The following is a 13212-nucleotide window of genomic DNA, read 5'->3' as shown; positions in this document are numbered from 1 at the left end:
TCCAGTTACCTTTGTAAGAGATCTTGCGACCCTGGGGACTCCCTGCACTTATTGTTTTTGTTTGAACTTAAAACAAAAATAAGTGAAAGATTAACATTTCAGTTATACTGAAATTTGAAAGACAAAATGAACTCCCACTTGCAAACCAAAACAGCAGCACCTACGAGGAAACGCGTATTTTACTTCACCTCACCTCAGCATCATTTCTAATAGGAACTGGCCGCTCTCCAGCAGCCAGTCAGTCTGACCTTCCAAATTTGTAGTCCATAGTGTATATTGGGCTTTTTGGGTCTCGGGGTATCGATCGATCCGAACTTCCAGTCCCAAAGCCAAACACTACCAGTCAAGCCCTTACAGACTGAGCTACTGCCGTTCCCAATGTCATAAATATACAATTTAACAGAAGTAAAAACAACAAAGTGTCAGTGGTTTTGTGCTCTGGAGGGGGAGAGGGTGGTGGGGGGCTGCCTCCATCACAACCGCAAGTCAATACAATATGCCGCCATCAATTTATCCTGCACACTGCAGTGATTGCCGAGAGCACACAGCTAAAAATGTCTGGTGACGGTAGCTGATTCACTCGCTGCCTGAACAGAGTGCGTCCTATTTTCATCTTAAGCCCGGCCGTCTGCATGATAAGACGCAGCAAGAGAAGTGGTGGATTTTCACAAAATAACCCCACTGGTCTCCGACAAGGCCTATGAGGCCAAAGCAGACAAACACACAAAAGCTCTATTTGGCTTCATATGTGGTAAAGTGACATTTGGTACGGTAAACCCTGAACTGACTTCTGTTTACACGGCATAGGCAGAATAGCGTTGACTTTGCTAGTTATGTAAATAGTAAGGTGATGTATGTATGAATGGGTGGTGACTCGAATGCCAATTCGATTCCGCCGGAAAAAAAAAACGAGATCACAGCGAATCAAAGAATAACATACTACTTAGTTTATTCCTTTTTTTTTTGTTTGTTTGTTTTGTTTTATTTGTCCTGTTCGGCCGTTAGGTCAAGCATATGTAACCATATTCACGAGTTATTTGTCGCAATAAGTGAGTGGCCACACACCCAGTGAAAGAGTCCCAGGGGGGTGTGCCTGCGGACACATGCAAGTGAATTGACACCGTTTTACATGCACAAAGACTGAAAGAAGTGTCCTGCAATTGCTGTGCCCGCACCGCAGAGGCTGAGGACCACACCCGATCAATCGAGGGGCGGGATCGGGCCCAGGAGTCCACCCGAGAGCAGCCCGGTGGACGGGACATCGCCTAGCCCCAAGGAACTGCACGGCTATTCATGGCACCGCCACAACCGAAGCCAAAAGGGATCCACAGCAGAATGAATGGGAGATTTAGTTTATCCAACACAACGTGAAAGAGAGCTGGCTTTGTAGCCTCCTTTTTTTGGTGCTAAATATGTCTAGCAATGTTTGTGATGCGTGTTTTTTATTAAATCACTATAAGCGGTTGTTTATTAAAAAGTGATATAGACGTTTTTTATTGGACAGCGACAATAACTTACAATCAGCAGGGGGGACATCTTCTGCGCAGCCCTGGTAAGCGGGTCAACGATGGCCACCACATCATAGAACACCTCATTTTCTCGGGGCGAGAGCTGCAGCACGCTGAGTGGGGAAATGGAACAATGAACAAGGCTAGCTAATAAGACCCAAATCAATAGAAAGTCCCGTTTGACTTTAAAATACAGTATGATATCACCATTTTATTTCAAAGAGCAAAATGGCCAATTCCACAGCACAGTTGCTCACCTGTGGCTCTCTTTAAGAAATTGCACATCCCTTCGGACTTCTCCCTTGGGGGCTGCAGTGACCAGGGCATCGACTTTCATGACCAGATCACTCGCACTGAGACGAAAAATGAGTTGTATATTTTGGAATCATGTTAAGACAATAAACAGCTGAAAGGCATACAGTTTATGTGATTCTAAAGCATCTATCAAGAGCAGTCGCAGGGCAAATAAGATGCGGAAAAAAACCAACAAAAAAAACATACTGCTTTGGCTTCATCCCCGTCAGTTTAACTTGGGCTTTGACTTTCTCAGCAGAGCTGCTCCGAGTAATCTTTTCCAGCAATTGGAAATCCTCTGCAGTGAATTCCTCCTGCTCATCGAGTGGCCCGAGGATCTGACACACGCGACAGATGAGAATAATGTTGCAACGCAGAACGCATCTTGCAGCATCTCTGAAGGCATTGTTTTCACCCCTGTTAATTAGTTATCAGGATTAAGCAAAAAGTACACTGCTTTTATTCAAACAACAATACACACATGGGGAATAAATCAAGATATGATCTAATTGTGACATCCTGCCAACGACAAACATATGACGATTTAACTATTACCGGTATGTGATAATCCCTTTCTTCCATCACCACCTAAGAGGTGGTGCATTTCTGTATATAGTGGGGGAAATAACTGAAGATGAGTTGTGGATGGGTCTTACAGCATGACAATGACCCAAAACATACAGCCAGTGCAACAAAGGAGTGAGTCAAGACGAAGCATATGACGGTCAGCAAGTAGAGTAGTCCAGTGTTTCCCAACCTTTACTGAGCCAAGGCACATATTTTACTTTTGGAAATTTTCACGGCCATACCACAAAACCAAAAATTCAAAAAAAAGTATCTGTATACTGAAACAATGATGATCTCAGCTCAATGTACCCACAAATTTAACTTAATTATGTACCCTCTGCCATCTGGTAGAAAAGCATTTAATTGTTCTGCCTGTCACTTATATGTAGCTGACATAGACAGATGAACAAATATATATTATTTGTTGTAAATAATATTTTTCTAACCCATTAAGTGAAATTGGAAAATTTCCTTTAGCAAACTTGATGAGCTTTCACAATAAACGAATGAGCCACAGCACAGTCTTTGGGAATCCCTCTCTTCCGTCAGTCTCCAGATCTCGAGCCAATAGAAAACATGTGGAGGGAGCTGAAGCTTCGAGTTTTCAAGCGGCAGCCAAGAAACTTGAAGGATTTCGAGTGTTTCACCAGAGGAGTGTGCCAAAATCCCTCCTAAGCCAGGAGTCTAAACCTAGTGACCAACTACAAGAAATGTGCCAGCAAGGATTTCTCCCTTAGTACTTAGTTGTGTTTTGAATCAGACACTTATTTCATTTGGTAAAATACAGAACATTTTGTGTTTCTTTAAACACATTTTTGACCAACATTCTATTACCAAAAATCGCTAAAAAAACATGATACACATTAATAATAATGATTATTTTTATTATTTCCCCTACTGCTCCACTCGACATGGAGCACGCAGAAAAGTCATCCTTGGCTTCATGTCCCTTTGTGAATTGCTGACGCATGGGCCATAAAAGTGGGTCTTTTGTGGTCGCTTATCTTGTGGCATGGATAGCGTTTTGCCAACCCCACTTGAGACTTGGCAGGGCATCTACTGTCTTACGTTCTAAATAGATGAATACACTTCTACCTTTATTCATGTAACAATGTGAAGAAAATAAAGAGTTGTTTCAAACAGTTCTCTTTGTGTTTATTTGTGGACCACAATCTCTTTCTCAGCCATGCGCGCCTCAAAAGGTTGAGTCGAGGACAACTGGACTTGGAATGTATTATTTATTACTTACCTCGGGGGGTGTTAAATGTAATGTGATTGCAACACTATGTTTTACCTACAATGATGTTCTGTGTGTTTTCCTCCCTTCCGATTTTAGGATAACAGCCTTGCTAGCTCTCATAGCAGAGAAATGTATGATAATTTGAATTGTGCCTACCACGTATTAGCATGGCCACTCCTCTCAAGATAAAACATAGAAATGCAATTTTCTACACCCGTTTCTTTGAGGTTACCCTTAAGAAATGAATGGATTCTTACTGTGCAGACATTCAGTAAACTCACCCTGCCATTGCTGATGACCGCCCTCTGTCCGGCACTCAGTTTTAGGACATCCCGGCAGAAGAGCTGCTGACTGCGGACAAAATCCACCTCTAGTGTGTTAAACTTCTTCTCAAAGGCATCCGTGTCCATTCCCTAAAAGCAGAAAAAAAGGTTTGCTTGTATTGAGGTTGTATTGTGCAATCCAATAGAGTAGCTCAAGGACTTTTTCCCTAGTACAACATAACCAAAACAATATCAAAGAAACTCGCAGGGTTGGGAAATGATAAATGAATGGCAAGAAGGCCAACATTACTTGTGTTTTCTTTTATTATTCACAATAGCCTTGACGCCTTGCGTCGATACAGTTGTTAGATATTTCAACCACACCGACCGAGCTGTCAGCTCTTGCGTGCGTGTTTGTGTGCACGTGAGATTAATCAATTTCTAATTAATAAAAAAAAACAACTTTTAATTAAACCTGTGCCATTTTTTTGGTGTGTGTTACAAATTAGGCGTGGGAGTGAAAAGGGTGTGTAGAGTCAGGTTATTAGTTTCTGGAACATTCTCTCCTCAGGAGAACAGGTAAATACCAATAATGTCAACACAATCCAGTCAGCAAGACTGTCTGGCAGCCAATAATAAACTCACATCCCTTGACACAGGGTCCCAACTCACACATCCTCCCATTCCCTGCATTGCTATTTTCAGCCCACTCACTAGCCTCCCGCTGTTTAAACTAGGTATAATTGAAGGGAAGTTTGTTATAGTCGCTCCTGAGTGTAAACTGGGCTAGAAGCCATTCTCCTGATGGGAGATTCAGTCCCTGCTGTCACATGATTTGTTATGGTCGGATGCCGCACAGAATGATAGAGAAAATAATCGTATCAGACGGCTTATATCGCCACTGTCCGGGATGACTGTAAAGGGCAGTAAAAGCCTAATGAAATAATGCATTCTGCTTCTCATCCATTCCTGGACACAAGGATATCCGCCACCGTGCGACGGCCCCTGTGACAGAGCAAGTGGAACTGACAGTGAGTGGGCTGACTGCCTCGACATCCACAGGCTGTGGAGCATCACAGGCGCTTCTAAAGGTTTTCTGAGAGCTGATGTTCAGAAGGGGAATGTGGAGATGGGATCATCAATCACCATTTAGCCAGACAGAGCACTTAAATCAAGAAAGTGGTGTCGGACAAATCTCTGCGAGTGGCCGCGTCAGACCTTTTGCTGTGATGCTTGTCAGTTATGCCTAAAACGCTATCATTTATTTCTCTGATACAGTCGACCTACACTTGTGTCACAAATACACACATTTCAGTGACGCTGACCTGATTGCGTGTACCACCTGCGAAAAATCTATTGCCTGAGTTGCCACCCTCTGCGCCGGGGAATTTCATCTTTGACTAGGAAATGGGTTTCGCTTTGGAAACATTCAAAATTTCCTTCCTATTATCATGCCGAAGCAAAGTAATACAAAAGAAACAAGAAGAAAATAAGACAAAAACTAAGCAAATACTCATAACAGCTTTTGAAATCCTTCTGGCCTCTAAGATTCAATTCCGTGGAAATTGGAATGGAAATCCAATTTGGCGCTATATTATGATATCACAATAACAAAAGGATCACACGAGTCCCCACAAAAATCTAGTTGGGAATAATACAAAATGTTAAAAACGATGACAGTGTGGTTTGCTTTACTTTGGCTTTGTTGTGAAAAAGTTGACCACACAACTGAGATTGAAATTATCACTGTTAAGTATTTAGTTTTACTAATCACTGTATAGTGGGTTCTGTGTGATGTCCTTCTAAAAGTTTGGAAAAGAGGCTTCATAATGTTCTTATCGTAGAATCGTAGCAGGCAGTTGGTAAATTGTCGGTAGAGTTCACCTTGGTTTCTGCCAAATGGTTCAGTTGGGTTATGGTATGTACACATTTTATTGTATTTTCATCATAAAGGGTCCCTATACATTAGACCCAGACTGTCTCACTTTTCAGTACCCTATTGTTGGAATGCTGTCTGTAATGATACCCTTTCGCTTGAGGTGGATGGAGCTAGACACACCACTGTCCATTGAGTAATGTCCACAACTGGGGGGGATGCACTATTTTAAAAAATTCTGTAGGTAAAAAGGCACAGCATTAGTTGTTTATACTGTAGAGACTGTTAGCACACTGAACTGGACTGTGTTTTTCAATTCGCTTATGTGCAGGGATTTCACCAGATTGTCTGAATCGTTTGATGATATTATGGACCGTAGATGATGAAATCTCTCAATTCCTTGCAATTGTACATTGAGAAATGTTGCTCTTAAAGCGTTGGACTATTTGCTCATGCAGTTGTTCACAGTGTTGAACCTCGTCCCATCCTTGCTTGTGGACGAATGAGCCTTTCGGGGAGGCTCCGTTTATACCCAATCATGACACTTATCTCTTTCCAATTAACCTGTTCACCTGTGGAATGTTCCAAACAAGTGTTTTTTTTGTTTTTGTTTGTTTGTTTTATTTTTAGCATTCCTCAACTGTCCCAGTCTTTTGTTACCCCTGTCCCAGCCTTTTTGGAATGTGTTGCAGGCATCAAATTTAAAATCAGAGAATATTTGAAAAGAAAAGAAAACAAAACAATAACGTTCATCAGTTTGTACATTAAGCATCTTGTCTTTCTAGTGCAGGGGTGTTGAGTGAGTTGAGACACTTGCCACCATACAGTGCTTGTATCTCACGTTTGCCCTCACAAGTCACCAAAAAAAGAAAATAAATAAATACAAATTTTAAAAATCATTCGATCGACGCCACGCATCTTGTAAGACTCTGGTCACTCGCATCAATCACCCTTCTGATTTACTATTTGAGTAGCTAAGCTATATACATGATTTACTGATCTGAGATGTACTACGGCAAAGTGAACCAGATCATACTACTTAGTGGAAATGGGGCTTTATGAAAGTCGCTTTATGAATTCTATAGAAACATCCAGTGCCATAATTCGGAGCAGCGACTGTCTGCACTGAAACAAAGTCTATCGTTTATAAAAGCGGGGAAGTGCAGAGGAGAGAGGTGCAGTCTGCCACAGTCAGTCACAGTCAAGTGGGAATGTGTGAGGAAAAAGTCACCAAAAGAGAAGCTGCCAGTCAAACTCGTGCAGCTTGCATTTGGGGGAAGCGGAGTTGTTGAAAGGTTTGGTGTTGGTACATCAGGTCATAAACTGAGACACAGCTCCTTTAGATAACCGTGATGACATTATACTTCTAAAATGGGTACATTTTCTCAAACAGACTACATTCCTGTTTGAACCCCTTCAGCCATCTCTTTGTAATTGCTCGGCAAAACTGTGTCAAGCTATTCTAGTACCAGTAGTTTAGCTCAAGCCGTTTGGTGTTGAATGGAAGGTAAAGCTTTTGAATTTTCTAATCAGGACTAAAGTGCCAAAATCTAAATATGTCAAAGTAGAGAAAACATGAGTAACATGACAGGCCAGGCTGTCAAAACATACCACAGGAAAACAAATACAGTGATCCCCTGACTATTTGCAGCTCGCTATTAATGTATTCATGTTCAAATTGTTTTCTGTGGCGCCTATTTGCTGCAAAACGTACTTATTTGTGTAATCTCTGCATATTTTTGGGGTCGTTCTGTAACGTTAAGATGCCAGAAGATGCCCCAGCTAATAGGAAAGTAGTAATTGGTGTCAGAGAAGTACAAACCCCAATTCCAATGAAGTTGGGACATTGTGTAAAACATAAATAAAAACAGAATCCATCCATCCATCCATTTTCTACCGCTTATCCGAGGTCGGGTCGCGGGGGCAGTAGCTTTAGCAGGGACGTCCAGACTTCCCTCTCCCCAGCCACTTCATCCAGCTCTTTCGGAGAATGTGTTGCAGGCATCAAATTCAAAATAAGTGAATATTTGCAAAACAACAAAATCAATAACGTTCATCAGTTTGAATATAAATAGCTCGTCTTTGTAGTGTATTGAATATAGGTTGAAAATGATTTGCAAAATCATTGTGTTCTGTTTTTATTTCTGTTTTACACAATGTCCCAACTTCATTAATGGAAGATGATGTTTTGAAATTAGAACTTGGAAGTATTGTGTTTGACTTTGAAGGTTCCACTGGAGAGCCAAGTGACTTCAATTTGCCTGAAATGTGAAATAAATGCAAATGCCTCTTAACTGCATTGTTGAATGTGTCCTTTACCTGCAGCAGCAAGTCCTTCATCTTTGTCCCCTGCATGAGGAGCTGGTAACTTTGCTCCCTTGCAATTTTTTGCACAAACTCAGCCACAGCTTTATTCTTCTGGGTGAGGAGCGAAGCCCAGATAGCCCGGTACACGGTCGTGTTATCTTCGCTGGGCCTTCCACTGGGATTAGCAATCACCCCCACACGTACTCCAGGGCTGGCTCTCTGCTTGTAGGCGCGCACACACACGCACACGTGCATGCGCGCGCACACACACACACACACACACACACACACACAGCAGTGATATGTAACACACACGCATCACACATTTATTGCAACCACAGGCCGAAGGTGTCATTGAGGCAGTGTACAAGAAAGACAAAGTGTTGATTGGTTGAAATGAACGTTTGTTTTTTTTTCCGGAAATGCCTGGTGGCCCTACTTCGTATAATTAAACTATAATCAGTGAAGAGAACAGCTTTTTTTTTCCTTTTTCCACTCAAGGCCACACCATAGTCAAGTGCTTAATTAAAAGTCAAAATTAATCCTTTCATATATAGCTTTTAATTGAATTCTATTTAACGTTACAATATAAATAAATATGTGTAACTACAGATTACAGTATTTTCTATCAAGGTGTGTCTTAAAACTGGAAGTGAATAATACAGAGCTGATGTTACTCACCAAATGTTTAAGAGCAGCGAGCAACAATTTTCTTTCAGAGGCTTTCTGGAAATCTCCGACAATCCACATGGTCACAGCGCTCATCCCGTCCTCATCTGACAGAAAAGACAAACATCTTAATAGTAACAATTGTAGGCATCTAACCTAACAAAGATCGATAATAGAAGAGCTCCAGATTATGAATGTAGAATATTCATCTTAACTTCTTAGTGTTATATTAGTGTTGAACTACTCTTAAAGGTCTCCTAATAATACTTACAATGTTCTTAACATATGAACTATGCAACAAAGGATATAAAAATATGCAAAATTTGAATATACATGTTGGTGAATCCGTGAATAAAAAATATCTCTCACCATTATTAGTCAGGTATTTCATTCTCTTAGCTATCACAGCTGTCTTGTCTCTGGAGTCCAGGAATGAAAACATAGTTGTGTCTTCCCAGTCACTTACAACTATGCAAGAAAATAAAAATGATTGAATAAGAAAAAAAAAAGTAAGAGCATCCTAATTGAACACATTTTGAGGAGGGGGGGGGGGGGGGGGGGGTCACCTGGAGAGGAAGTGAAGTCCAGGTACTTTCGGTCTGTACTCAGAATGAGTGGATTCATTCTGGGTACGACGTTCGCTTGCTCCATTAGGTAATCCACCACATCTGTTCCCTCAGTCAAATGACCCTGTGAACAGTAGTTTCATCACCTTACTATATGATTTAACAACAACAGTGAGATAATATTGCACATACTATCTTCCCTAAATTTTTTTTTTTTTACACATTGTAGTTTGCTTTATTTTTGTTATGCCTGGAGTTGAACTGATTATTTTTACTCTACTTTGTTTGTTATTTTGAGATTTGTGAAGGTAACTCACAAAGGAAGAATGCCATTGCCCATGTATTTCTCTTTTTCTACTATGTATAGGAAAATACATGGGGTCTTGGTTTGCGATGGTCCTGACATTGATTGACAGTCGCAGGAGCGCAGTAAACTAGCAGCGTAAGAAGAATATGTGGTCATACTGCTTAAGATGGCTCAACTATTCCCATACTTACTATTTTTTATCTGACTGGCCCGGAAGTGTGATTCATACAAATACTAACTGTATACTATTTATGACTACAATTACATAGTATTACTCCTGCCTCAGCATAGGCTAGTGACATTAAATTCAAATGACGTCACCACCATAGGAACGGAACTCGCAAACCAAGGACCCTATGTATGCAGTAACTGCCCTTATAACAGTACATCAGTGTTGTCATTGATTTTTGTGGAATTATATAAATGTCTCCTGGGAGGCTGACTATACAGTGGAGCCATACCATGAAAACAGCTTTCTGGAAGGCAGTGGTGGAGTCCATTATGTGCTGCAGGATGATGCTCTCCAGCTCATCTGGTTCCATCTCATCTGGGCTCAACGGGATGCCGTTAAATAACGCCAGCGGAAGGGCACCCAGGCCACTCTTTTTGTAGAAGAAGGTGCCTTCCTGGGAATCAAAAAAATGTTAATTCAATACTTAGTCTCCACTACTAATTCCTAACTATGAAAGCAAATGAAACTTTGAATGTATCTTACCTTCCTTCTGTCATCATACTCTGATTTAGCACCGAAGATCCTTTCAGCCTTGGCTTTAGGGAATTTGCTCTTCAGGAAAGCACTGATGGTGTCAGTCGTCAATGCTTCCCCTTCATCAACTCTGTTGTACAACTGCATTGTGTGACAGGTTAGATGAGCTTTAACTATTACTCACATCCCCGCCACAGTCAATAATTTCCCAGAACTGTCATCCAGAGCCGCTAACACAGGAATTAACCTGCGCAGTGCAAACATGTCAACAATGACACAACAACCTGTGCTGCAAGGAAACAACCGAGTATATGGTGAGTTTAAGTACTTTCGTTATTCAGTAAGAACTGCAGAGAGAACAACAGAGATTTATATACACGATATACTTACTGAGGCCATGGATATCAGGGCCTGGGATAAATCATACTCGTCTGCGATGTAATTCAGGAGTCGGTAAAAGCCAACCCCCGCATCCGAGAAGCCATCGATCTCATCTTCAGCGTTGACAACAAACACATATCCAATTCTGGCCAAAGTGAACAAAACAAGTATTCAATTTGCAGATGAAATGAGAAACAGCGCCTTGGTGAGGATTATAAATGTCCAAAGTGGAGCATGAAACAACAGCAGATGCACCTATACCTCAGGGGGATCTTGTGTTTGTAGAAGAGCCCGGAAAGTTTGACCAGCTCGACACTTTTCTCCTCTTCCGGATTGAGAAATAGCACCTTTAAAAAGTCCCAAACAGGTTAGGAAATGTGTGTCAGAATAGACAGGAAGCAGAAGCATAAACATGGTTTGAAGGAGGATTTTACCTACACTTAGTGTACACTGATAGACTGACACTGTATAGAAACAGCTTCACAATAGAATTATAAACTCAGTAGGAATGTGTATCAAAGTCTTCCTTTCCATTCATAATTCCTAAATACACAAAGGGAGAAGTAATATTTAATTACCTTATTTTGCGCTCTGACAGTTTCAATCAAATCTTTATTTAGTATTCTAATTTTGTATTATTATCATTGCAAAAGCAGAATAATTGATACTGGTCCTGTTTTGTAAGCTCATTCAATGGAGCAGATGGAGCTTATGTTGTGGCTAGTGGGTAAATAAAATAGCAGAATTTCCTAACACTTTTTTGGCTCAAGACCCAAATAAGAAATATCCTTCTTGTCCAGGCCGCAAATTTACTATTCTGGATTGCCATAACATAGATATACACTATATATATCGACGTTATATAAACTAGTGACAAAGAACACAAAAGACATGACTTTATTAATAGATACAAGACTTGAAAAGCCCCTTTCCAAAGAGAAGTGTAGCTGCTTTATGTTCAATAAAATTTACTCTGACAATCAGGAATTCCCTATAAGGATTCCATTACAACACAAGTAATATAACTAACTTTCGGGCCTCACCAGGTTGAAGAAATTCCGTCTGATCTGTCGGATGACTCCTGGAAAAGTTGTTCTCAGCAGCTCCTGGACACCTGCTGGCCAGCTGCTGTACATCGGGTCATTCTCAATGTCATTCATCCACTGACATTGACCAAAAAAAAACAACAAAAAAAAACATCATCATTCTCTTTTGTCTTGCTTGATCACTATGAAGTGCAGGTGAAGCATTTTTAAGCAAGAGAGAATCCTAGTTTAGTGTTTGTTGTCATCTAAGACTTATATATACAGAAATACAGTTACTATTACAGCCTCCATCTTGTCCTTTCTGTGTGCAGTTTAAAAAATAACAGCATTGAGCGGACCCTCAAACCCGAATACCACTGAGGTCCAACAATAAACCGAATTTCTGGAAAAATACACCTCTGAATAAAAACTCGGGGGTAAAATTATCCTGCTGCATGACATTCACAAGACATCAGCCCATCGCACAAGACTTCACACTTTTTTTTCTTGATTCCACCGCTGAAGAATGCCAGTAACGTCAAAGAGGAAAAGTATAACAATGAGCATAGTACAGGAAACTAGTGTTGTGCTCTGTATGACATAATTGTTATAAGTTTTACCTTACAGTGGTTATCTCCTTTTTACACTTGTAAAATTGATCAGAAGGCAGGTTGCATGAAGTCGACTTGATATAGGCAAACTGCCCTTTTCCGCTTTCTTAAACCCTACGCCTCCATCAAACGGCATCCAAAGGACGAGGAGTTTTTAATGTGGTTGGTTAAATTTGGATATGCTTAACGCATCGCAAAATGAAAGACTTCAAAGAAACGATTTCTCGGCAGATGATTAATTCCCTAACGTTACCCGTCGTGCAGTCCAGGACTGTTGAGTCACCACAACGCACCATTACAGCTGGATGTCTGATATCTAAGCCATAGCTGTCTGTCACGTGGTTTGCAGGCAATCTCAGGAGCGTGCCCTGATGCTCTCCTTTCACACCCAGGTTGTGAAGACCTTCCAAGACCCTGGCCTCGCTTCTAAGGATCTCCAAAATGCTATCAATGAAAGATGACAAGGAAGGGGTTTTAAATTGCACCAAACTTGTGATTATGTGGCAACATGAACAAGAGCGGTAAGGGGCTGATGCTTCCAGTGGGGGAGGATAAGTAGACCACCGGTGATGTCTGGTTGGAATCCTACCTGAAAGCATTGTGAACCTCCAGATCAATGGGCAAACCATTTATGAACAGCTCCCCGTCTCCTGGGTGAACACCAATGGTCTCACTCAGATGCTGAAAGAACAAGCACAAAGAGTTGGTTGATAGCTAGAATGTTTTTTATTATTATTATTATTCACAGAATCAAGGACAAGAGTCTGGGGGGGGGGGGGGGGGAGTTGATGATGTCGCAGAAGTTATTTCAGATACAGATCAGACATTCATCATCTAACTTGTGAAGCACTATCAAACCAAAATCTTTTTATTTGCAACGTCATGTTTGGAC

At 41.0% G+C, this 13212-nt stretch overlaps 1 protein-coding gene across 13 annotated transcripts in view; it reads right to left on the bottom strand.

The window, feature by feature from the left end:
- uggt2 (UDP-glucose glycoprotein glucosyltransferase 2) overlaps positions 1-13212 on the bottom strand; it is a 122797-nt gene that overhangs the window by 20010 nt on the left and 89575 nt on the right. For all 13 annotated transcript variants that reach the window (XR_009791091.1, XM_061792100.1, XM_061792103.1 and 10 more), the window contains 15 exons: positions 12910-13001; positions 12614-12764; positions 11728-11847; positions 10946-11031; positions 10694-10829; positions 10313-10444; positions 10059-10223; positions 9291-9414; positions 9094-9192; positions 8737-8831; positions 8068-8274; positions 3891-4022; positions 2010-2140; positions 1766-1861; positions 1519-1621 (listed from right to left, as the gene is read on the bottom strand). Coding sequence is in view for 12 of the 13 variants with exons in the window: in XM_061792100.1 (XP_061648084.1) it covers positions 1519-1621; positions 1766-1861; positions 2010-2140; positions 3891-4022; positions 8068-8274; positions 8737-8831; positions 9094-9192; positions 9291-9414; positions 10059-10223; positions 10313-10444; positions 10694-10829; positions 10946-11031; positions 11728-11847; positions 12614-12764; positions 12910-13001 (1869 nt within the window). In the remaining variant the exon portion in view is untranslated. The remainder of the gene's footprint in view (positions 1-1518; positions 1622-1765; positions 1862-2009; positions 2141-3890; positions 4023-8067; positions 8275-8736; positions 8832-9093; positions 9193-9290; positions 9415-10058; positions 10224-10312; positions 10445-10693; positions 10830-10945; positions 11032-11727; positions 11848-12613; positions 12765-12909; positions 13002-13212) is intronic.

The sequence above is a fragment of the Phyllopteryx taeniolatus genome, chromosome 12 (genome assembly GCF_024500385.1).
Source record: "Phyllopteryx taeniolatus isolate TA_2022b chromosome 12, UOR_Ptae_1.2, whole genome shotgun sequence".
Taxonomy (NCBI): domain Eukaryota; kingdom Metazoa; phylum Chordata; class Actinopteri; order Syngnathiformes; family Syngnathidae; genus Phyllopteryx; species Phyllopteryx taeniolatus.
Note: the sequence above shows the minus strand (reverse complement) of the source record. Positions and strands in the feature narration are given on the sequence as shown.